General features: G+C 44.5%; 1 protein-coding gene across 1 annotated transcript in view; it reads right to left on the reverse strand.

The window, feature by feature from the left end:
• Window positions 1-14284, reverse strand: part of LOC110541067 (uncharacterized) — a 49567-nt gene extending 35283 nt beyond the window's left edge. The window contains exons 1-6 of the mRNA XM_060390520.1: window positions 14125-14284; window positions 12478-12611; window positions 11773-11846; window positions 11582-11689; window positions 9722-9823; window positions 6896-6978 (exon numbers count right to left, since the gene is read on the reverse strand). Of these exons, the coding sequence (XP_060246503.1) occupies window positions 6896-6978; window positions 9722-9823; window positions 11582-11689; window positions 11773-11846; window positions 12478-12611; window positions 14125-14247 (624 nt within the window). The 5' untranslated portion in view covers window positions 14248-14284. The remainder of the gene's footprint in view (window positions 1-6895; window positions 6979-9721; window positions 9824-11581; window positions 11690-11772; window positions 11847-12477; window positions 12612-14124) is intronic.
• Between the last annotated feature and the right edge of the window lie 12425 nt (window positions 14285-26709).

The raw sequence follows: 26709 nt of genomic DNA on the forward strand, positions 1-26709 counted from the left end.
CCGCTGGCAGAGAATACTTTGGCACATGAACACTCCATTGGTACAGCAGTGTCCTCTCAGTACTCCTGTGAGACCAGAGACAGCCTGTTAATTTGGACTAGAAGAGATGCCTTCCTCAGAACATTACTGATTTATCTCTCAGCTAAATCCATACATGCTTTTCATTTCTAGCTCGTGTATATGTGTATGTGTGTGTGTCTGTGCATGACTATGTACTGCTAAGATAACAGTAGTAAGTCTGTCCATATTACTCTTTTGAGAGAAGGTCTCTAAGAATGAAGCCCCTTTTTGAGCAGGTCTGCTAGCTGATCAGAAAGAGCTTTAGGAATGTGTGTGAATAACAGGCATGAGAAGCTGTTGCCAGCTTTGAATGTTAGTGCAGGAGGTTGGAAGCCATGCCCTGGAACTTGTAGAGAAAATACTCTAGCCACAAAGCCAAAACCCCTGTTCTTTAGTCCTTTCTGTAGGCTGTAAACTGTCTGAATGAATGACAGAGAGAAATTGTAAGTTTTTCTCCCAAGCACTGGCCAGAGATAAAAACTGAATTTCCCTTCACTTATCTGTCATTTCCTTTTGAAATGGTGGGCTGTGGACTTCAGGACATCAGAACTATCTGGCCAAGAAAGAGCATCTGTGAGCAGCAGGGTGTTAAGCAGACTCAGTCCCCATGATACTGGATCCTGCTACCAGGATACAGGATGCTATGAGCACAGGTCTCCAGTGGATACACAATATACACAGGGACAAAGGATCTCACCTATATCCTTGCTTAGAGCAGGATTGCACCAACAGTGAGTGAGAGGGAAGGCAGGGCATTGGGATAGAAGGATATGGCAGGAATGTGGGTCTTAGATGTCATGAGGGGTTATCTGAAAGCTGAGACTGAAAAGGCTAAAAAAAAAAAATCCCTCTCACAAATAGCCAGGAATCACAGCAAAGACACCCAGGCATGATCTAGACTTAAAAAAGCAGAAAGTAGCAATCGACTCTCTACCTAGTGCCCCAGAAAGCCATGCCAATGCCAACAAGCTCAGGCAGAGCAGGACCCACCCAGGAGCATCCCCATTTTTGGCATACATCATTGGTTTTTCATTTACACAGGTGATGCCAAAGTTCTCCCCTCCGAGCAACACTATACCAACACAGTGCCACATTTCTTCAGGCAAAGAACAAGTCCTGCAACTGTCAGATTTTCCCCAAAAGGATCTCTGAAATAGAAGAATGTAAATATAAACACTTATAGAGAGCTAAGTAGCAAAGTTTGTCTTTTGTTTCATTCAAGGCCATCTTGAAACCAACAAATCCAATGGGTTTCCTAGAAATAGGGCATAAGCATGGCTCTCTCCTTCACACATGCCCTGTTCTTTCCTGTTTCCATGCCCAGTACCCAACAGTGAGGTGAGGTCACCCCTTCAGTGCAATACATAGAACAGCCAGCCATATCCACAAGATTTCCCACAAACACTGTGTTCCCATCCTGTATGCTGCAGGTCACTTTGGTATGGAAACGATTGATAGATAGATGCGGCGTCCGTACACTGAATTCAGAGCAGTCTTCCAAACAATCCACTTCAGACCTTTTTTCACAAGGAGGCCAGGCTATGCCCTTGGTCTCCAAAGATGTCTTCAAGGGTCTCTCCCAGATGATACAATCATGAATATTCCCATGACCCTCTGAGACTCCTTATTAATCTGAGAACTCAATGAAATCCTGAAGATCCAGAGACTCCTGGCCCATACAGAAATTAACAGTCTCCACACTGGTTTCTTTAAAAGCTAGCAGTACCTAGAGAAGTGCTTGGAAGTCCTGTTATTACCATTGTGCAACAGTACAGAATAACTGGGTAGAAATTTTGGTCTCCTGTGCTATGCTGTTAGAGAAGTCACCTGATACATTGTACAGACACAACAAGAGGATTCCATCTTCACATCCTTCTCCAAGCTGAAGTCAAGAGCATGTGTGTGGTGAGGACGAAGAGACCATGCAACCAAGAGCCAACCAGATGACCTGAGGGCAGGTACTCCCAAGATTTTCATCCTGAGTCCAAGTAGCTAATTCTCATGTGGGCAATGTGAAGGGTGTCAATGGGCTTCTCAGATTTGCTTCTAAGAAGGGAATGTTTCCTGCATAGCTAATTATGTATTGGTTTTCTAAAAGCTGGGTGGAGGAAGCCACTGCTGAGGAGGACAGGAGGGAGAGAGAGAGTCAGGCAAAGGGGTTTCAGGCTGTAGCTGGTGTTGGAACAGATGCAGGAGGGGTTAGGGAAACATTTCACAGGGCCAGGGGGACTTGGTCATGACCAACCCATATGTATCATTGGCAGGCAGGTTGTCTCAGGAAGGTAAGGCAGGAATCTCCTGGGAGATGCTGTTCCTGGGAGATTTGTCCCTGTGCAAATCCCTCAAAAGTATTAAAAAAAAAAAAAAAAGACAACTAAACTATAATGTTGGAGGAAGGTCTTCTGCACTGTGCTTTCGCATGTTGATTTCACTGACCTGAGTTCTGGTTACCACCCTGCCATGGGCATTGTTACGAATATGAACCATCTTCTGCGCCCATTTGATATAGGGAATGTTCCCCAATTATCCCTGATTTGTTCAATAATGTTGCCTACACTTCTGGGCATGGAAGAAATGAGGTAGGCATGGTGAAATTTGTGGGCGTGGAGGACAGAGGATCACAGGAGGGAAACAGGTAGAGGAGAAAGAAGGAGGGAGAGCCACCATAGTAAACCTATGTGTGGAGAAAAGCACATGGCCAGATCAAGGTGGATGGAGGAGAGCAGCCCAGATGAGAAACGTAAGCAAGGATTTATGAAATTACGGATGAGAAGTAGCCTAGATAAAAGTTATTAGAGCAATTGGCTTGGAATGTGGGGTTGGGAAATAACAAGGTAGTTTAGGGAGCTAATATCTGCCCAGCCCCAGGTAAAAGAAGGCTTATCTAAAATCTCTCAGGGTTCTGTGTCTTCTATTGTTTGATAGTGAGTTAAATAAAACCACTGTAATAACAATAGGTTTTAATAATAAACTTTATTAGCCATATTTTCATTTCCAACAACATTCCTTTAATTTAAATTTAAAGCCTGAGAAGTCTTGGGTGAAAGGCAGTTTCTAATCCAAAGGTGAGGGAACCAAAGTTGAATACATTTCAAAGGTGCGGCTCTCTTAAGAGAAGCTGCTGCCTTCCAACAAAGCCGACAGAGGGTAGTGCTGCAGTCTCCCTCAGACCAAAGCCTGAGGGCACAGTGACAGGGTTATGACCATGGGTCATGTCAGATGCTGGTCTAATTTATCACAGAAACATGCTTCCTAGGTTAAATAGATAGATAGATAGATAGATAGATAGATAGATAGATAGATAGATATGATTCCATAGTAGACAAATTATGTAAAAATGAAGAGATATGGTTTTTAAAAAGCTCAGAGACCTACAGAATATGACATTTAAAAAGTTCTTATTATTTTAAGGATTCTTTGACAACATGCCAGCTCCTGGCAGTACCCCCAGCCTAACTCTAAGAAGATGACAGGTATCAAAGAAACTCCATTAGGAGATGGCTTTAAATGTGACAAAGCCACTTAGTAAAGAAATGCTCTTACTACTGCAGACAGTATTCTGCCTAAAATGGGCAAGCTTGGATGCAGGCCAAGTTGACTTCCGAGCTCTGCAAAGACAGGATAAGTACATCCATAATAGTTTCTACTTGACAAATATATCTGTCAAACACACCGGGCCAGAAGTCTGAAGATAATGCTCCAACAAGCTTTTCAGGCAGCAAACTACCTCTGTGGTATTTATTTATTTATTTATTTATTTATTTTACTTTGGAAGCTGCAAGCCTGTTTACTCACGTAATTAATTTTATTCCTTCTCAAGTCTCTGATGAGGTTGAAGACTAGATAATTATAATTAAGAAGATGTTTTAAGACTTAGGTAAAGGTTTTAGGTTGATAGAGAATAATTTAGGTACAAATCTTTAGACTCACCAAGATAGGATAAATAGTATTTTCTTCAAGGTTGCCAAATACCTTTAAACTAGACATTATGTGTGTAAGTACTACCACTGGTTTTTCTGATTCTTTCATAATTGTTCTTACTGTATGTGGTTTAATATATATGAGACTTTTATTGGACTAAAATGGGGAGATGTTGGAGGAGGTTCTCCTGTACTGTCTTTTCATATGCAGATTTCAGTGCCCTGAGATCTGGTTGCCACAGGCATATGTTGATTTCATTTTGATGATTTGTCCATTGGAGAGAGTAGATGTTGAAGTCTCTAATGGACAGATCATCAAAACGAAACTAAATGGGGAAATAAAGAAACTAACAGATGTAATGAATCAAAGGGACCTAAGAGATATCTACAGAACATTTCACCCAAACACAAGAGAATATGGCTTCTTCTCAGCAGCTCATAGAACCTTCTCCGAAATTGACCATATACTCAGTCACAAAGCAAGCCTCAACAGATATAAGAAGTTTGAAATAAACCCTTGCATCTTATCAGGTGACCATGGATTAAACCTGGAACTCAATGGCACAGAAACAACAGAAAGCCTACAAACTCATGGAAACTACACAACTCCCTACTCGATGACTACTGGGTCAGAAAGAAATTAAGGACTTTCTAGTATTCAATGAAAATCAAGGCACAACATACCCAAACTTATGGGACACAATGAAAGCAATGCTAAGAGGAAAGTTCATAGCAGTAAGCACCTACATAAAGAAATTGGAGAGAACCCATACTACAAATTTAGCAGCATGCCTGAGCTATTGTGGGATAGTTTGAATTAATCTGTGGTATCTGGTGAGCTGGAGCTGAAGAATAACTGTGATTAGCCAGAGACCAGCATGAAAGCCACTAATTCACTCAGGCACACATACTGGTTAACAGGAGCTGAGAATTTAGCAGTGATTGAGAAAGACCAGAATCACCAAGGTTCAGTCTTGCAGGAATGTGCCCTCAGGGTCAGAACACAGAAGGTGTGGTCCAGAGGGGGTAAGGCTGCATCTCAGGCTTCCATCTGAACTTGGTAATGTGTAAGAGTCTCCCACATGGTCCTGGGTTTATACAAGTTTTATTAGACTTATTCATTTCATTTTACATGTGAGGGTTTTGTCTAAATTATGTCTGTGCACCATGTAATGTTATGTCTGATGCATCATGCATCAGCAGAAGAAATAGGAAGAGGGCATAAGATCCCCTGGAAATGAAATTAGACATGGGCTGAACTACCATGTGGGTATTGGAAATTAATCACTATTCCTTTGCAAGAGCACCAAGTGCTCCTAACTTCTAAGCCGTTTCTCCAATCCCCGAGACGGTCCTTGATTTGAAGGAATGAAGGGGTCAGGGAGAGAAGCTGAGGGTTGGTATTGTATGGCAGGGCTGCTGGCTCTAAAGAGAGACCGGAGGCCATTGGTGGGGTAGTCTGTTCAGGTGCAATGGGGACATCAGGACTTTGAAGATACCAGAACCATATGTAGTCACTGCCAAAAAGAGCAGCGGAGGTGAGGTGGAGGCTGCCCTGAGCCTACGAAATGGGCTATTTTTTCTGTAAAGGGCGGAGGTAGAGAAGCGGAGCTAGCTGCCCAGGCTTTTCGGAGCCCAGAAAATTACAACCGGGTCTCAGACATCAAGCACTGTTTGTACTGGTGAAGTCTGGTTGTGCTTCAATTCGGCTCTAACTGCCCTAGTTCTTCCCAGCCAAGTGTCAGGAGCAAGAAGCATTTAACTGTTTAGGGAGTTCTGTTTTGTTTTGTTTGTTTATGCTTTTATTTTGTTTTACAAGAGCTCAAAGTTGAGAGACTTTAGATTTTGAAAGAGACATTGGAAAAAAAGAAAGAGAAATTGGGGTTTTTTTAACAGAATTTTTTTTACAGTGTTGGAATTTTTGAAGACTGTGGGACTTAAAGTTGTTTCAGTTTTACATTTTAATATTAATGTCAACCTGACAACTTGGGTGTGTTTGTGTAAAGTTGTTTCAGTTTTACATTTTAATATTAATGTCAACTTGACAACTTGGGTGTGTTGTGCATCAAGCTGATAAGTGGTCCATTTTGCTGTTTACTTTTTATGTCAGCTTGACACAAACCCAGACCTTGCTGAGAAGGAGGAATCTCAACTGAGGGATTTGATCCATCAGACTGACCTGTAAGGAAGTCTGTGGGGCGTGTTATTGACTAAAGAATGATGTGCGAGAACACAACTCATTGTTGCGAGTAACCCACACACACTGCACAGCTGGTCTTGAAAGCAAGCTACACTAAAGCAGGCTGGGCAAGTCATGAGAGCAAGCCAGTGAGCAGCTTCCCTCCATGGCTTCTGAGTCCATTCTCACCTCCATGAGCATGCATGGGATTGCCACGTTGGCTTTCTTCTGTCATGAATTATAACCTGTAAGTTATAAGAAATAAGCTCTTTATCCCCCAACTTTGATTGAGTCAGTTTTTTGTCAAAGCAACAGAAACCAAACAAAACCCTTATGACGAGCAAGGAACAGTGTAGTGACTTCAAATACAGTGAGAATGGAAAAGGGAATCATAAACAAATAGATTTGTAGGAAGAAAAATGACCCTATGTGAGGATGCTGCGATTGTCTTGTGGAAGGATCCACTGAGCCTAAAAACAAAACCAGAACTGACAAGTGACTGTCAAAACCACAGTTTGTAACAATCTCCACCATGTTAGAACCAGCCAAGTGTCAGGGATCTCATCACAAAATGGTTCCTTCCACTGATATCCTGTAGCCCTCTGTTAGTGTCTCTCTCTAGCTCCCCTTACACTTGTATTGTTAAGTGTTCATTGTATTAACTATCCCTGCCCAGTCTACTGTATGCTCCATTCCTGATTACTTAATTATATATTATTACAACAGTGACACATACCATGAGGAAGCCCAAATTGGAACAAGGTGGAGAGGAACTAAAGAACAAAGAGTTGGTAGATTCAATGGAATTTCCCAAGTCACCTGCACAAAGAGGACATTTAAAGACATCATTGAAGGAAGTGAAGGAAATGAACCATGACTGGGAATGTAGAAGAAAACTCCATGTGGGAGAAACATTCAGTGGGGTCTTGAAGAGGCAGAGGGAGCCTGGATGAGCTAGCAACAGACTGGAGAAGACAGGAGGAAGAGTTAGACGCCACGGGCCATGGAAAAAGAGAATAGAATAAACAACAATGAGCTGTAGGCCACTGTAAGTACTTTATGTTTAGTGTGAGTAAAACGGGTAAATGTGTTGACACAGTGAGCGTGTGACATGACAGTTTTATTTTACACTTATTTTTCCAAATTTAAAAGTTAGCACACAAGTGATGAGTGTAGTTGTGGTATATTTATCTAGCAGTGGATAGTTTTGTTCTAATTTGTAGTCTTCTGGCGATATTGTTCCATGTGCCCATACCCCTACCATGGAGGAGTAGACAGGTCATTAAACCTGAACCTAAGTTTGCAGGCAGGTCCTTCCATTCTTCCCTAACTGTTCTATGTACTTCTGCCACAGCTGCCTATGTTCTCCTGTCTCCATGTCATGCTAGAGAATATAGAGTGTCAACTGAAGTGGGGACTCCAGCCCTGCAGCTGGGGAGAACTGTCTTCCATGCTGGGGTGATGCCTTTTTTTTAGTTAATTATTTATTCACTTTACATCCCATCATAGCCCTCCTGCTTCTCTTCCTGGAACCACCCTTCCTCCCTCTTCCTCTTACCCTCTGTCCCTTACTCCTCAGATCTCTCCAACCAACCCACCCCAGCACATCAAGTTGCATCAGGACTGAGCACATCTTCTTCCCTTGTGGCCTGTCAAAACAGCCCTGCCAGGAAAAAGTGATCAAAAAACAGGTAACAGCATCCATGTCAGAGAATCCCCTGCCAAACTAACTAAACTAACTAACTAAAAGGCGGAAAGACAATATCCAAATCAACAAAATCAGAAATGAAAGGGGGTCATGACAACAGACACCGAGGAAACCCAAAGAAAATGTAGGTCTTACTTCAAAAGACTGTACTCCACAAAATTAGAAAATCTAAATGAAATGCACAAATTTCTTGACAGATTCCATTTACCAAAGTTAAATCAAGATCAGGCAAACAAATTAAATAGTCCTACAACCCCTAAGGAAATAGAGAATCATTAAAAGACTCCCATCCAAAAAAAAAAAAAAAAAGGCCAGATGGGGTAATATTTCTTAGTGGTGAGTCAACTTCCATATCTTTTCAGAAACCTGCTCCCATGCCATGCCAGTAAGCAAGCTAAAGCCATTCATTGTCCAAGATAGACTTTCATCAACTGTACTTAAGTTTGCCATTGGTAACATGCATAGAGTAAGGTGAGTATGCTCATGACTATCCATTAAACCTCACACAAGTCACATTAAATGCACTGGAACACCTCCACCCATTATGCTCCAGCAACTCTGTGTGGAACAGCTGGAGAGCACACAACCTAGAAAAGGTCATGTGCCATTTTGATGTCGACCATGAGCAAGACCTATCCTGGAGTTCACCCCATGAACATGCTAATCCTGGGTCATCTGGGGCTCTCACTTCCATTCCCTCCTCAGGGAGCACATTCACCATGGCTGCCAAGCTTTAGCTGGCCTTGTACAGAGACACGGGGAAGAAGGGCTGAATTATCACACCTCTCAGGTCATGGTGGCCTGGCCTTCAATAAAAATTTTCCACAGATTTTTAAAGTCTTGCGTCATGTCTTGGAAATTTCCCATTTCTGCGTAATTTGGGAAGATGGTCCAGGTGGGATCTGGATGCATTTTGAATGTGAATAATGTGCCCAGGAAAGGACTACTGGGGTGGAAAACAGGACACCATCTCTGGCAACTTCAGTGGAGAGGTGGGAAGGTCTTCCCCTCCTGTCTGTGTTTAGTGACACTTGTGTTTGTTCTCCTCATTCCTGCATATTTTGTTGTAGATTCAGGCCCCACTGCATCGGGAAAAGTTCCATAGACACAATGAAAATTTCTCCAGATAGTCTGTCCTCCACATACTAAGAGAGAAACACACACACACACACACACACACACACACACAACCCTATGCCTTCGAACGGACAACCACCACCCATCATCAGGACAAAAACACTAGACACCCTGCTAATAGAGACCCACATAGGAAATCCATGCCTGCCTCTCTGTGACCCTCCCAACATTTTCTTAATAGTTACCACAGAGACAGGAGCCCTGTCCACACTGCATATGCACAGTTGCTTGCTACTCGGCTCTGTGACCCTGTGTGCCCCAGGATGCCACTCAATGGCCACCTGTGAGTGCAAAAACAACAATAACAACAACAAAACAAAAACACTTCTTTTATTTTCTATGATTATGCTTGGCTCTGATCATCTGCCATCATGTGATTAACACAAAACTGGGACCCATTAGACTGTCATACATGTGCCCAGATAAAGATCAGCTTTATTGAAAGGAGGCTTGGGAGAGTCTAGGCACAGGGCTATGACCACTCTTGGCAAAAGAAGTCCTGTGTTCAAGTGCAGTTGGTGGCAGGTATCAGCTCCTTGTTGTTGAGTCATCTCTTCAGAGTTGGGTCCATGTGCTAGGATTCTTAGATCACTCGCAGGAATCTATTTGTAGAACCAGATAGAGACAGAGGGCTCTAAGGAGTGCCTCTCCACTCATGTCTTACAGGGAAATCCTGAACAGAAAGGAAGGGGAAACTAGGAAAAACCCAATCTCTACCATCACAGAGAGGGCTGAAGATGTCTGTTCTGTTCAGCCCTGTGTTCACCACATATCTTTCATACAACCTCACAGATTGTGGGTTCGGAATCAGAGAACGACCTGTAAGACACATAGAGTGATAGTGTGCAAGATTGAAAGACACCAGTCCAAATAGAAAAGGGAAACAAAGTTTTAGGAAATGAGGGACCCTCACTACAAATAGGCCACCTAGTTTCCTCTTGAATCATCTAGGACCTGAGGAGACTCAGGCCAAAGAATGGGTAGCCCCAGTTCAAGTTTCCTGAAGGAAAAAAAAAAGGCCAGCCATGTTGGAGGAGTTAGGAGGGACTCATGTTGATGGTTTGGGACAAGTGACCCCTCAGCATATGGGTCTGTATAGGGCTGAAGTCTCAGGTGGTTCACTCACAAAGGCTTCTGAGCAGAGGGATCTCGCCCACACAGAGCTGGTAAATAGAAGACATGTGCAGAATTCAGCACACAGACACAAGCTGGATGCATAGTCTACACCATATCTTAAAGGGAAATTTTGAGTTTGACAGCTGGGCATCATAGGGGAAGGGGATGCACCACCAATGATTGTCCACATTCATGCACACATTATACTCTACACTCCACCAGCCAGGCCCACATCTGCTAACATAACCCTGAGTGCCCAGTTCTTGACCAAAATAAATAATGTAGACAGAGAGCTCCATTTACCCTTGCATACTTCAGTTATATCTGATGCAGAAGGTGACGGTCAGAAAGAAAACTAGCAAGACATAGAGGAACTGGGCAGCACCAGAAACTTGGAGTGTTGATCGGGATGTGAAGGTAGGGCCAGAAGGCATTTCTCTCTAGGTCTGCAAGCTCTCTGAGTGGCATGGCTGCAGAGCCTGAATTGAGGGCAGGTGGATGGTTGAGAAGGTTGGCATGGAGTACATGATGGAACCAGCACTGTGACTCCCAGTTGGGAAGAAGCCTGGAAGCAGAGAGGCTAGAGAACAAGAGAAGTGTAAACTGTTCTCAGAGCTGTGAGGCTGATGGTTAACACCAGGCTATCAGTGCTTGGGAACAGTGACAGGTGGAGGTCATGTCTCCTGGTGACCTTAAACAAACAAACAAACAAACAAACAAAAAATTCCTTGTATTTCTCAGTGTCCAGAGAAGCCCTGTGAGAATGAGGACAGAGTGGTTCATTGGACCATGACAGCTGCTTGTCCCAGGATATGGCTGACAACCTGTCTCTCAAAAAATACACAGTTGTCTATTTTTTGACCTGTTTAGTTTTCTCAATAAGCTTTAAGTTTTTTGAAGCAATGGCAGAGAAAATTTGTGAGTTTTTCTCTCTCCTCCAGAACTGCCAAATGTTATAAATTGACTCTCCCTTCAGCTGTTTTTCTCTCCTCTTTCTTTTAAATAGGCACTGGGCTGTGACCTCAGGGCCTCAGACCTGTGTGAGCAGAGAAGGGCACGTGGTGTGCAATTGGATGTAGAATTCTGGGCTCCACTTACCAGGAACCCACACCTGCTACCAGGAACTCACCACAGTCTCAGGATGGGACCAGTGCCCCCTGCAGCAATGGAGTCCCACTAGTTGTCTCTTCAGGGAAAGACCACAATGGCAAACAGAGAAGAAAAAAATGGAATATGGGCTGGGTGAGTGGAGACTAAAAGTGGGCTTGGGGATTAGGACTGGTTATGTAAGAGCTAAGGAGAAGAAAGGATAAGAGCTTACAAATCAATTTCCCAAAGATATCCCAAGAATAACAGGAATTGTCCCCAGTACAAAACTAGACTAAATAAGGTAGGAAGAAGGAATACATTCAGGAGCCGTTGCCTCAAGAGTTCATGGGCAAGTCTCAAAAACTCACATACCCATGAGCATTGTCATTATGTAAGTGGGATGTTTAAAGTTATCCTTGTAGTAGGCTATGGCGAACTGCTCTGTGATCAGGAAATAGATGCCAATGTAGTGCTTTGACCCTGTGGACACAATGAGACATGTGCTTATCTTGTCTCTTTAGAAGTCTGTATTGAAAGGCAGAAATAAGGGTGTAAGCACTTACAGGCTTGAAACAAACCAGGGTGCTTTGGGAAGTCATCCAGGTACTGCTTGAACAAAACACATCCAATGGGCTTCCTGGAATACAGGAGAAAAATAGCTCTAATTAGGACAGTTTCCTGCCTTTCTCAGCACATATCATGGGCCCAGACAATTAGATCAGGAGAGCCTTTCCTCCCAAGAGCTGTGACTCTGGCAGCAGGCTCAGAACTCAGATAGCAATGACCTTGTATCCTCCCTGTATGCTCTAAGTCACTCTAGGAGAGCATCTGACACACATTGGTGCAGAAATGGTGAAGAGCCCAGACCTTCTTTCAGGGTTTTTTGTACTTGAAACTCATCAGGCCATTTTAAACACAGCCTGGATCAGCAAAGGTGTCTTCAAAGACACCACCCATACAGCAGAATTCTGGACCATCATATGCCCCTCCTGGGCTTCTTACTAGCACAGAAACCATGGAAATATTGAAAAGTATTAGCTGATCTTTGAGCAGAAATGACCATAGCACCTACACAATTATAATCAGCTGTTTCCCTGTGAGCACCATTCTTGAAGTTATAGAAACACAAACAACACAACACAAACAACACAGAAAGATTCTATGTTGACATGGAGAATCTTGCTGAGACCAGGAAGCATATGTGAAATGAATAGGGTGAAGAGGATGCAGCTAAGAGCAGAAATATCTGCCTGGATGTATACACTTACATGATCTTCATCCTGAACTCCAACTTCCCAATAGCATTAATGATAAGCGTGAAGGGTGGCAGAGGGCTGGTTTTCTTCTTTGCAGGAATAGGCATGTTTCCAGCCCAGCGAGTTATATACCACTTTCCTAGAAGCTAGATGGGGAACCATACCTGAGTCAGGATTCAGGGTCAAAGAAATGGTTCCCAGGCTGAACGTAAAGTGGGAGAAAAGGCTGGGAGCAGCTTGGGTAGCATCTTAGGACAGGCAGGAGGGCCCCGAGACACCTGAAGGACATCATGAAACCTGGTCATGATTTGATCATCCCCACCATTTTCAGTTAAAGACAGGCACGCTGAAGTATGGGATCTCCTGGGAGATAAGCTTTCTAGAAGGGACTCAATCCAGTGTCCTTGTAGAGGTCCTACACAAGGAGCTGAGAAAGTCACCTGGAGAATGAGGCATGATGCAGAGAGGACAGAGCTCAGTGTGGAGCAGTGATGGGTGAAAGATGCCACCAAGCACACACGGACTATGGGATCATTGAGGGCCACAGTCAACACCCTCACCTGTCAACTGACCCTGGAGTTCAGCCCCTGCTTTTCCCCAGGAGTCAGGGAGAATTCTCCAAGGACTGGACTCCTCAGTGTTGCACAGAATTCATCAGCATTCAGTACTGTCTCTGTCCCTATCTTGACCCATTGGCCTCAGGGACATTACCACGTCTCTTCACACCGCTTGAGCACCTGCCTCCCCATGGTCCTGACTCCTAGGATCCACACACTTTTGACCTCATTTTTCCTGTGGAACCCAAGACTAAGGTGAGAGTATGGATGGATGGCTTTTCTGCTTTTGTGGAGGACAGACAAGATGAAGACCAGGCATTTCTTATGGAAAGAACAGGGTAACATTGAGTCCGTAGGCCTGGGTTGTGCCTGGGTTGCCAAGATCATGAGCAGCATCTACCAAGCTCCCTGATATTAGAAAAGGACATAGGTCTCTGTGAGTCAGCCATGTGGCCATGATACTCATCTCAGTGAACTGGAGTTACACACAGAGGAGACAATGGGCCTGGATACCAGCCTCGGATGTGGAACCCCATGTGGCAAAGATGCTTCTTGGCTATCAGGGCAGACATCAAAAAGCAGAAAAGGCACAACCAGGTAACTCTATTCACCAGTTAGAGGGCGTGGGAGCATGGCTGAACATCTTCAGACACTCAAATCTTCTCAGAAAGACACACTAGTTGCTAAACATAACCGCTTGGAAGACCCTTTCTCCCTGACCTTCCCCCCAGCAATGCTCAACCCCCCGCAAACAGCAGGGCTGCGTCTGTGCAAATGCTCATGGATTTTCATTGAGAACAGAAATTCTGAAAAGATTCGATTCTGTAATTGGAAAAAAATGTTCTTGGGAACCTTCTCTGACAGAGAAGGCAGTGGTCACTATGGCAGAGCGGTGAGTCAGGTGACTCTGTAACTCATCCCTCTGCCTGTGGGTGCCACACCCCATGGGGAGCTGACAGGTGATACTGGAGTTCATAGCCTAGCATGAAGCACAGGAAATGTACAGAATTATACATGTTCACCCATCAAATACCTCAGACACCTAGTCCAAGGTAACGGCCCCAAACCCCATATCCCACTTGAGCACTCCCAGGGCTCTCACCTTGTCAACAGTGGCAGGAAATAAGCTGGCCCTGTAGGCAGCAGCAGGAATCATTAAATCCCTTTCATCTGCTGGTGCTACAGAGAGTAGAGTCAGGCCCACAGTCAGCAGAAGCAGCTGCATGGTGCTCTGTGCTCTCCTGGACTCTCTTCAGCATGTATGTCCAGCACAGGCTGCACCCAGCCTCACCTACAAAGGCCCATCCACGTGTGGGCTGAGTGTACTGTTTTGTTTGGACCTCGTGGACACATGGTGCAGATTTCTGTAATTAGTCACCCGGCTGCGCTTTCACTCATTCTGAGGAAGCCTTGTCAGGAGAGAGAATGTTATCAGAGTAGGAAGCACTACGTCAGAATCTAGAGTAGCAGAATAACAAGGACTCCCCAGTTCCTACCCTTTCCATGTCCAGGACCTATTCTCAACAAACCAGTCACAACACTTCCTCTTCCCTCCCAGAACTTCCAGCTCCAAACACAGCCACCAGTTCTTCTCCATGCAGCACGGATTGATACAAAACTCAGCCCCCAATCTATCTCCCCCAGAAAGCTCAGCTCTGCTCTTTCCGCACCACAATCTGTCTCCTGTGTCCTGTCTTCCCCACAAGCTTCTGAGGCCCCTATACACCTTCCTGACTCTGCACGTCCTCCCTGCAGCTCCCATCCCAACAGCAGTTTGGCTTCTGGAAAGCCTCCAAATTTTACTTCACCTTTTCTCAGAGATGTTCATTGCTCTCAGTTCTGGCTCTAAGACTTGGACAGACTGAAGTCTCCCAGGGGTGCCCACCTTCCATTGATCCTCTGTTCTATGCCACAGCACAGTGAAAATGTACGCTCTTGCTTCTGTGCACATATGGAGCTGTGCATGTGCTGTGTACAACTGTAAGTGTGCATGTGTGCCTGTATAGGAATGTCTGAGAGTTCACGTGTCCCTGCCTTGGAATTTAATGTATCTACCTGTGTGCATATGAGTGTATGCTATGTGCCTGGCTATGTGTCTCTGTCTTTCTGTAGTCACATACATGTGCCCGTGTGTATGTGTGCTTGTATCTGTACCTGTATGTGTCTATATGTGAACCTGAGGCATTGGGGGAACATATTTTGTAAATGTGACCGTGCACTTCTTTTTCTCTGTGTGCATCTGTATCTCTGTGCATTTATGTGGCAGGTCTGTGGTATATGTCAGGAAATTTTCCCTGTGCTGTGGCCCCCATATGGAAGAGCCTTTGTAGGTGAGGCTGGGTGCAGCCTGTTCTGGACATACATGCTGAAGAGAGTCCAGGAGAGCACAGAGCACCATGCAACTGCTTCTGCTGACTGTGGGCCTGACTCTACTCTCTGTAGCACCAGCAGATGAAAGGGATTTAATGATTCCTGCCACTGTTGACAAGGTGAGAGCCCTGGGAGTGCTCAAGTGGGATATGGGGTTTGGGGCCGTTACCTTGGACTAGGTGTCTGAGGTAATGTGGGAGTCTTTCTTCTGACATGAGGGTAGCAGTTGGAGAGTAGCTACATGGGAGGCAGATGTCAATCAGAGAACTTCCTTCCTACAGTTACAGTGAAGTCACTGCTAGATAATCATGCTCCCCAAACACAATTGTGGCTTCCTTGAGTACTATTCCATTGTGTAAATGTATCACTTTTTTATCTGTTTTTCCACTGAAGGACATCTAGGCTGCTTCCAGTTTCAGGCTATTATAAATAAAGTTGCCATGAACATAGCTGAGAAAGTGTCCTTATGGTATGATGGAGTGTCCTTTGGGTGTATTCCCAGGATCGGTATAACTAGGTCTTGAGTTAAATCAATTCCCAGTTTTCTCAGGAACAACCATACTGATTTCCAAAGTGACTGTGCAACTTTGCCCTCCCACCAGCAATGGAGTAGTGTTCCCCTTGCTCCACATCCTCACCAGCATGAGCTGCCACATGTGTTTTTAATTTTACCCATTGAATCAGTCTAAGATGGAATCTCAGAGTTGTCTTGATTTCTATTTCCCTGATGAATAGCAATGATGAACATTTAAGTGCTTCTCAGCCATTTGAGATTCATGTTTTCAATTCTCTGTTTCGCTCTGTACCCCATTTTCAACTGGATTGTTTGGTTTGTTGATGTTTAGTTTCTTGGGTTCTTTATGTATTTTGGATATCAGTCCTCTGTTGGATGTAGGATTAGTGAAAATTTTTCCTATTCTATTGACTACTATTTTCTCCTTTTGATGGTGTCATTTACCTTACAGAGACTTTTCAGTTTCATAAGGTCCCATTTCTTAATTGTTAATCTTACTACATGTGTAATTGGTGTTCTGTTCAGGAAGTTCTCTCCTGTGTCAATGCATTCAAGGCTATTTCCCACTGTTTCATCTATCAATTTTAGTATATATGGTTTTATGTTGAGTTTTTTTTTTTTATCCACTTGGACTTGAGCTTTGTGCAGGATAATAAATATGGATCAGTTCACATTCTTCAATAGACATCCAGTTAGACCAGCACAAATTGTTGAAGATGTCTTCTTTTATCCATTATATGGTTTTGGCTTCTTTGTCAAAAGTCAAGTGTCCATAGGTGTGTGGGTTTACTTTTGTGTTTTTGATTCAATTCCATTGATCAAACTGTCTATTTCTATACCAATATCACATGGTTTTTATTACTTTATTGCTCCGTAGCACAGCTTGAAATCAGGAATGGTGCTATCTCCAGAAGATCTTTTATTGTACAGGATTGTTTTACCTACACTGGGGATTTTTTTAAAAGATTGATTGATTGATTGATTGATTGATTGATTGATTGATTATGTATACAATGTGTTGCCTACATGTATACCTGCATGCCAGAAGAGGGCACCAGATCTCATTTTAGATAGTGGTGAGCCACCATGTGGTTGCTAGTAATTGAACTCAGAACCTTTGGAAGAGCAACCAGTGCTCTTAACCTCTGAGACATCTCTCCAGCCCCTAGTCTGGGTGTTTTGTTTTGTTTTGTTTTGTTTTGTTTTGTTTTGTTTTGTTTTTCTGTATGAAGTTGAGTATTACTCTTTTAGGGTCTATAAAGAATTGTGTGGAATTTTGATGGGTATTTTGTTAAATCTGTAGATTGCTTTTGGTAAGATAGTCCCTTTTACCACATTAATCCTACTGATCCAGGAACATGGAAGATATTTCCAACTTCTGATGTCTTCTCCAATTTCATTCCTCAAAATACATGAAGTTCTTGTCATACAGGTCTTTCACTTGCTTGGTTAGAATTACACTAAGATCTTTTATATTATTTGTGGCAATTGTTAAGAGTGTTGCTTCCCTAGTTTTCTCTTCAGCCTGCTTATCATTTGTATATAGGAGGGCTTTATTTTTTTAAGTTAATTTTTGTATCTAGCCACGTCATCAAAGTTGTTTAACAACATTAGAAGTTCCCAGGTAGGAATTTTTGGGGTTGCTTATGTATATTATCAAATCATCTACAAATAATAATAATACACTTACTTCTTTCTTTTCAGCTTGTATCTCCTTGATCTCCTTACTCTAGCTAAATTGTCTCATTGCTCTATAGAGAAGGTGGACCGCCTTGCCTTGTTTCTGATTTTACTGGATTTGCTTTAAGTGTCTCTCCATTTAATCTGATGATGGTTATTGGCTTGCTGTATATTGCCTTGGTTATGTTTCAGTATTTGTGTTTGGTATACCTGATCTCTCCAACACTGTACACACAGATCAGTGGATCCTTCCAGAGTGTTCAGAAGATTGGAATCTACTGGCAGGAAAGACCAGGCTTCTGAGGTTTAGAATGGGAGTAAGGATGCTATCAGGACCAGAGCTAGCTACACATGTCACACCATGGTAAAGAATTTAGCTATATTCTGCTGATGTCTTAGCAGTATGAGTGAGGCTGAATTGAACAGTTATGGGCCCACTTGTTTGGTAGAAATTTCAAGACAGCTCTGCATTCAGGCTGCAGCCTGATGAGGACACCAGGCAGGGATGCTCCAAGCTCCTCCATGTTGCAGGCAATATCAGCTTTCAGGGTGGGTCTAGCCTTGAGTTAATCTATTTCACAGTCACTGCCTTGAACTGAATTACCCCATTTTGAGAAAATTTTTCAAGAAAGATTGACTCCACATCTTGCTTTCACAAGTTAACCTCCCTCTGCCAGCACAGCTGGAGCCACAATCTTGTGAGAGATTTCTTTGTGACAATCAGCAATGACACCAAAACATGTCAGACTGTATCAGAAACAGTAGACATGTGAGCTTGTCAATCACCCCAGATGGAACTTTTCATCCACGGCTTCAAAGAAGGAGCACCCTAACACTGAGCTGTGCAGCATGATGACTAAGAGCTTTGTCCAATAACATGGCCACAGTCAAGGGCTCCTGCCTCTGTCCCCAGTCTGGGCTAGATGTCTTATCTCCCATAGCAGGGCAATGTAATCCAGTCTCCCAAGCATGTCTTTAGTCCTGTGTCACTGCTAAGGCCAATTCCAACCCCTAATATCTGGAGCCTCCTGCATTTTGCCCAGCAGCACCACAAGAGAGCCAGGAAGAATCCTGGTCTATCTTCCCACTCTTCCTGCCTGCTCCCCAGCCAATCCTCAAAAGATCCAAAGGTACATGATGCCACGCACCATGGAGACACGGGAAGTGCTGAAGTTCTTTATAGAAATGTGGAGGGCCAGGTGCCCTGGTGTACACCTGTAATCCCATCACTCAGGGAGGCAGAGGCAGGCAGACTGAGGCCAGCCTATTCTAGAAAGCGAATCCAGGACAGCCAAGGCTACACACAGAAAAATCCTGTCTCGGGAAAGAAAAAAGAAAAAAAGAAAGTGAGGAGAATAGGATTAGAGTAATGGGCCAATAAGGGGGCTCATTTGCTGTCCCATAAAAAAAGATGCTCCAGTCATGGTTCCCTGGGCTGTGTGGAGCCATGGTCATTTGTGACCAGAAAACAGGGAGAATGTTTGAAGCCACCGGTGCAGGGTAGTGAAGGCTGAAGTAGTAGCAGTGACGCTGGGGTCTCAGGGGCTTCACATCACAGCTTGCACAGTGGGAGAAAGTCGGCGCCCTACAGACATGAAGTATAAAGGAGTCATGTGAACAGACAGGAGCCGCAGACCTGAGGAATCACACAGGTATGCCACAGACAGCTGCAGATCACAGCTGCAGATCGGAGAGAAACCACCAGGTGGAGCCACACAGGTGAAATGTCACACAGATAGGCATTGTGTGTATGAGATGGAGCCACACAGGTGAAATGGCACAGATAGGCACTGTGTGTATGAGATTCACTCAGATGTCGGCCTTGCAAGGGCTAAGCTGTACAAATGAAAGCCAAATAATGAGAAGTCATAGGAGTATGAGGCGCATAGGGTAGGGAGGAAACAAATGCCAAGTAGACAGTGGGATTTCACTGTGTCTATATGCAGGGTCTGAACAGCCTTCTCCTGGTGTCTTTGCACCCCCTGTCGATCATTCTGCAAACTCAGTCTCTGCAGAGCTTTGAAGCAGAAATTTACTAGAAGAATCTCCAGAATCCAACCTACCAGCTCTGAAGGATTGTGGGAATGAAATCCTTGATCCCTAATGCCTTGAGTGTCCGGCAGCCATTCTCCTGTAAGGGGAAAAGGTGAATATTGTGCAGTTCAGCCATCGGCTGCCATCCTTTTCCTCAAGTTTTCTGTCTACCTTCTTTGCACCTCCAGGGACAATTGCATGTCTCTCAAATGAGTTTGCAAATCTGTTAAACACTCCAAGTTAACATGATACCATCCCACTCAGGAAGATATTTTCTAGATCCCACCATTTACCTGCAAATTCCATGATTTTCTTGTTTTTTATTGCTGAGTAATATTCCATTGTGTAGATACACCACAATTTGTGCATCCATTCCTCCACTGAGGGACATCTGGGCTGTTTCCAGCTTCTGGCTATTGCAAATAAGGCTGCTACAAACATGGTTGAGCAAATGTCCTTATTGTCTACTTGAGAATCTTTTGGATATATGCCTAGGAGTGGATCTTGAGGAAGAGCTATTCCTAGTTGTCTAAGAAAGCACCAGATTGCTTTCCAGAGTGGTTGTGCAAGTTTACATTCCCACCAGCAGTGGAGGAGGGTTCCCCTTTCTCCACAACCTCTCCAGCATGTGTTGTCTCTTGAGTTTTTGATCTTAGCCATTCTGATTGGTGTAAGGTGAAATCTTAGGGTTGTTTTGATTTGCATTTCCCTGATGGCTAATGAGGTTGAGCATTTCTTTAAGTGTTTCTCTGCCATTCGATATTCCTCTATTGAGAATTCTCTGTTTAGCTCTGTACTCCATTTTTTAATTGGATTACTTGATTTTTTGCTGTTTAACTTCTTTAGTTCTTTATGTATACTGGGTATTAGTCCTCTGTCAGATATAGATGCACATGGTATATACTCACTCATATAGACATAATATAGGATAAACCTACTAAAATCTGTACACCTAAAGAAACTAATCAAGAGGGAGGACTCTGGCTAAAATGTTCAATTCCTATCCAGAAAGGCAAAGAGGATGGACATCAGAAGGAGAAAAGAGGGAACAAGTCAGAAGCCTGACACAGAGGACCTCTGAAAGGCTCTGCCCTGCAGACTATCAATGCAGATGCTGAGACTTATGGGCAACCTTTGGGCAGAGTGCAGGGAATCTTAGGAAAGAAGTGGGAAACAGTAACATCTGGAGAGGACAGGAACTCCATAAGGAGAGCAACAGAACCAAAAAATCTGAGCACAGGGGTCTTTCCCGAGACTGATACTCCAACCAAGGACTATGCATGGAGATAACCTAAGACACCTACACAGATGTAGCCCATGGCAGTTCAGTGTCCAAGTGGGTTCCACTGTAATAGGAACAGGGACTGCTTCTGACATGAACTGATTGGCCCACTCTTTAGTTACCTCCCCCTGAGGGGGATGCAACATTACCAGGCCACAGAAGAAGACAATGCAGCCACTCCTGATGATACCTAATTGACTAGGATCAGAAGGAAGGAAAAAAAGACCTCCCCTATCAGTGGACTTGGGGAGGGACATGCATGCAGAGGATGGAGGAAGGGAGGGATTGGGACGGGAGGAGGGAGGGAACCACAGGGGGGGGATACAAAGTGAATAAAGTGTAATTAATAAAGAGTTAAAAAAATAAAAAAAAACATGATACCATCCACATAGTGAACACTTTTTACAGACGATGAGCATGGTTAGAATGTGAGGGCCTGGACCACCATCCATGACCAGGACAAGTAGTGGGGCTGTGAGGATTACATTGCAACCCATCCAATCAGGAGTCAGTACTAAGAAGATATTAGAGTAATGTGTTAGCAAAGGCTGATGCAGCATGGACAGATCCCCCAGCTGTCCCAGTCACTTCCTCAGGAGATCAGTGTGGCTACAGCAGTGTGGATAGGAGCACCCCTTATTAGTTTTCTGTAATTCACACTCATTCTTCCCAGGCTATCCAACTTCCTTGCCCTGGGGTTGTTCCCATGGGGCCTCTGTGTATCTCTACTTCCTTGATGAACTCAGTGAAGCCAGGTCATGTTGCTTGGCTATACCTAAGAACAAAAGGATACAGAATAGCTTGTTGTGCCTACCAGTAGCTACCAGAAGCCCACCTGCTTGAGGATTAAAGATTCCTGACTGCCATTGCATGCACCTCCAGTCCCCGGATGATTTCCATCAGCCATACCTGGCTGCTAAAAGGACCCCTAGTGGGGAATATGAGCTTCAGAAGAGAAAGTCACAGGGCATGTTCAGAGAAGTCACACTTCATTGTTTCTACCTGTAACCACAATATCTCTATGGGCTGAAGTTCATTGCCTCTGACATTTCTCAGAAGCACCAAAATCCACTGTATATGGCTCCCTGTACATGAGACATTTACCCACGCCCAACTATTTGTCACATTTATAAAGACTACAAATCAGTAATTAAACATGTGACTTCCAGTCACCCTGCATGGTCCACGCCTGAGGACTCTTAGACATGCCATTAGGAAAATGGCTATTGTGTATTCCACTGTGAGAGCTTTTTCCTCCACAGCCAGCATGATGGCTTTCATCAAAGCCACTACAGCTCTGTCCAGGTCTTGATTTCGCTGCTGAAATGACCTTTTCTCAACTCTGACTAACACAGTCCTGCTTGCCTGGTGAAGTGGGCACCATTCTTCCTTATCCTAGGCTTTTCCACTGCCACTTTTCCTCATGTGTTTCCTCCTTACAAACTGACACTTCCAATGGTCCTAGGTTTTCAGATACTGGTGGGAACGTTAACACAGGTGTAAGCTGTGTCCCAGCCAGCAAAGGCTCAGGCACACTACACCCTATCAGCATCATGTGAATGAGCTCCTGAGGGAGATAACGGGTAAGGAGCTGAAACACACAATGTCCTCACATGCTATTACCTGACCCCATTTGCTCCACTAAACACTGAGAGCAAAGACAGAAGTGTCACTTCAGGGAGTTTTTCATTTTACTGTGTCTTGGGGAGAGGACCAGACTTTCAGAGTTTTCAACTCCAACACTTTAACAGGAGTAGTCTACAGAATTGGAATCTCTTGATGATTTTATGACACTACACAATTAGGCATTGAGAGTACGTGGTATGGGCAGAGGGAGACACAGAACATAGTGAAACAGGATAGAGAAGAGAAAAGGAAAAACAGCAGATGTACAGCCAATGTGTTTGCTCACAAGAGTAAATTCACCCAATGGAAAAGGACAGTCTTTTCCACAGTTATGTTGGATTAACTGTGACCCCACATGGAAAAAGAAACACATATATCTGTCTCATAAATATGAATTCCACCCTAGTGTGGTTGGGTATGCACCTCTCAAGTGGAAGGTGAAGCATCAGGACAGTAGAGTGGACAAGGGGCCCTGGGCATGTCCTCACTGATAGCATCCCGATAGAGACATTTTGGTTCTTCTCAAAATGGAGGTGTAATCTTGTATGAGGCTTTGAGAAAATAAGAGAAGAAAGGCACCCAAAAAGCACCTACAGAAAGGTGCATTCGATGTTTTCCATCCTAACATTCAGATCTGACCCTTACTTTACCTATTCCCTTAAACACCCCCAGGCCTCAGTTTCCAGCCCCACATATCCCAACCCTGGGTGTGGATGAAAACAGAGAGGTATTGAAGAAAACACAGAGAAGCCCCTAGATGGCTATAGGGGTCCCCTAAGGCCCCAACAGAGGAGCAACTCAAGAAACTACTCTAACCACAGTGGAAAGAACACCCTGCAGGTGCCATGGCAGGCATCATGGTAGACACGGCACAGCCAGAAAGCCACTATCCACCATCCAGGCAAACATGACACTGGCCCAGAACAGGCTGGTAGAAGTGGGGCTGAGATGTGCCAAGCAGGCAGGATTGGTGAACTGTATTGGAGGTGGTGGCAGAGGAAATTCACAAGGAATGCTGGATCATGCAAATGTCTTGTCTTGAACTGGGACAAAGGAAAGGAGCCAGGACAGTGGATGGGAGAGTTTAAGGGCAGGAACCTAACAGAGACAGGGATCATCGGGGCCAGAGTAGATGCATGCATGCATGTCCTACCCCACCTCTGAAGGGGTAGGACAAGAGCTCTGCTTCTGGCCCAAAGCACAGAGGGCATGGAATTAGCCTTCACATACAGACAGAATAGGGCTCAGAAAAACATCCTGAGCTCAGGGGTCTCATAATGAAGCCAGAAGGTGACCAAGAAGACTCAGCAAAGAGAGACAAGATCTGCCACAGGGAAGCCAAGAGTGTCAGCCCTATCCTCTGAGGTTGCTCCTGCCTGGATCCAGAGTAAAGAGCAGAGGCTGGGCACCCACCCAGACCTCACAAAGACACCATCAGCTGAGACCTGCCCAAGGTTTCTTTGTTCATTCCACCCTGTTCTTCCAGAGACCCCACCATGGAACAATAGCAAATGGCCCTAAAAACTAGGCTTTTATTTATTTGTTTGTTCATTTGTTTGTTTTTTATGAAAGCCCAAAGAGCCCCATGAGAAATGCTCTAAGGAAAGAGACCATGAGCCATCCCAGGAGGACAAAGACTAACTGGTCAGCACTTCAGAAAAAGTAGAGAGACACCTATCAAGAAAACAGAGAACACTCAGCCATTATGATTCTCAGGGCTGAACTCAGGGAAGGTCATGTCCGATGCATCTGGCTATGGAAACTGAAAGAGTTGAGTCATTGTTTGACCTAAAATCCTCCACCAGATTAGTAACCTGGTTAGGAGCCAACAGGGCCTTGGGAACTAGAAGCAAGTGTTATGCCCAGTTCATGAGACCCCTCAAAGACCACCAGGAATCGACTTTGCTGCAAAACACATGAGGATCTTTTATTATAAACTCTAGCCTGGTCGCAAAACTTCCTGTGGAAGCAGGAGAGGAATGCGGCCCAGCAGTCTAGGGGAACAAGGTTTTTAAAGGGAAAAAACGCAAGCAGGGAAGTCCAAGCCTTGGCATTACAGGATTGGGTAAGAGGGTCTTTAGGGAAGTTGACCTTTAAAATAATAGGTCTGTTTTAGGCGCCAAGGCCACGGTGGTCCGGTCGACTATCTGGGGGTTATCTTATCATGAGCAGTGCCTGGAGTGTCCTGTTATGGTGCTGATTAGGCAGGACTATCAGGTGCGGGGACTGCTGCTGGCTCTCTGGTCTGGTTGCTAAGCAGCGGTATCTCCCAGGTCTGGTGGAATGTGGTCTGGTGATTTTACCTCAGCCCCAGGAATTAACTCTAAGTTTTTTAACCTCTCACAAGGTTAGGCACCAGACTCTGATTTCCTGCTGGGGCTGACCACAGGTCTCTCCCATGAGTAGGCAGGATTCATTCTTAATTAGAGAAAACATTTCCCTGGGTTGTTCTTGTATGAACAGAGCTGCCTGACATGGACAGAAAAGCATGCTCACAGTGTCAGAACATCTTACACATGAAATCTTAGTTCTGAGCTAGAGCTAAGCAGACCATGTTTCCCTGCAGTCTGGCAGAAACTGGCAGGCACTACACCAGGAGTTCCTAGATGAGGCTGTGACAGGCTTCCTGGGCACTCCCTGCTCTCCCACAGCTCATGTTCTCTCTCTCCCTCTCCTCCTCCCCTACTTCCCTTCCCTGAGGCTTTATGGAGAAGGAACAGCTGGTCCTTAGGTGGGCAGAGTCAGGAAAATGGCAGACACCTAGAAAATTAGAGTTCAGACATCAAAGAGCAAATTTCCTCCAACCCCAAGGAGGGACACCTAAGGTGCCTTTCCCTCACACCTCCATCATGGACTCTAGATGCCTTTCTCACTTCTCCACAGTGCATAACCCCCTCCCCCCATACCCCATCTCCCTTTGTCCCCCACCCTTCCTTAATTACCATAATTTCTGAGGTTAAATGACACTTCTGGCCTCAAGGAATTCTGTCTGCACCCTGGATCTTTTCATTTTTGGAGATCCATCAGAATGTTCCCAGCACTCAAGAAATTTACCAAGCACAGAAGAGAAGGTAAAACACTATGCTCCAAAAAATCTGAGCACGGGGGTCTTTCCTGAGACTCATACTCCAACCAAGTACCATGCATGGAGATGACCTAGAACCCCTGCACAGATATAGCCCATGGCAGTTCAGTGTCTAAGTGGGTTCCATAGTAATGGGAACAAGGACTGCCTCTGATAGGAACCGATTGGCCTGCTCTTTGATCACCTCCCCCTGAGAGGGGAGCAGCCTTACCAGGCCACAGAAGATGACAATGCATCCACTCCTGATGAGATTTGATAGACTAGGATCAGAAGGAAGGAGAGGAAGACCTCCCCTATTAGTGGATTTGGTAGGGGCATGGGTGGAAAAGGAGGAGGGAAGGTGGGATTAGGAGGGGAGGAGGGAGGGGTTTATGGGGGGATACAAAGTGAGTAAAGTGTAATTAATAAAAATTTAAAAAAAAAAGAATGAACTGAAAAAAAAAACCACTATGCTCTACTTTGCACACTGTTGGAGAATATTCTAGGTGTCTCGCAAATACACCAAGAATTGAAACCAACCTATTAAGGAAACTCCTTTTACAAAACAGTGTCCCACCCTACAAACTAGTAAACAAGCACACTAGGCAAGATGTTTACTGGTTTTATGGTAACAAAGGTCATGAATGTGCTTTATCCCATTGGTGGGAGCTGGACCTCAGAAGTGATGTGGTTGGCTAATTCATAAATGCTGAGAAATGGAAGAGTGTGCTAAGAAGTCAAGTCTCAGGAGCATCCAGGGCTTGGCAAACAGCACACAGGGAAGCTTATAGAATATTACCCATTGGTAGTTTATCCACCTTTGATAGAGAGAGAGAAAAGAAATTGGCCAGTGGTGATGCCCCAGCCCATGCTGCCACTGAGGGCCATGTTCAGTCCCTAGCTCTGAAGCAGCAGGGATCTATGACAATGTCCATGACCCATGTTACCACCAAAGGCTACGTAGACATCCCTGGTCTTGGCTATATCCTGGGACCATGTTGACGTCTGAGGGCTGCTCAGAACTCATCCTGCCTCTCCCCAGATCCAGCACTCAGGAGAGCGGTCCCTGGCGGGGAAGAGGGAGAGCTGCCCTGGCAGCATGAGCATGGGAGGGGTG

This window comes from Meriones unguiculatus, chromosome 8, assembly GCF_030254825.1.
Source record: "Meriones unguiculatus strain TT.TT164.6M chromosome 8, Bangor_MerUng_6.1, whole genome shotgun sequence".
Classification (NCBI taxonomy): Eukaryota; Metazoa; Chordata; class Mammalia; order Rodentia; family Muridae; genus Meriones; species Meriones unguiculatus.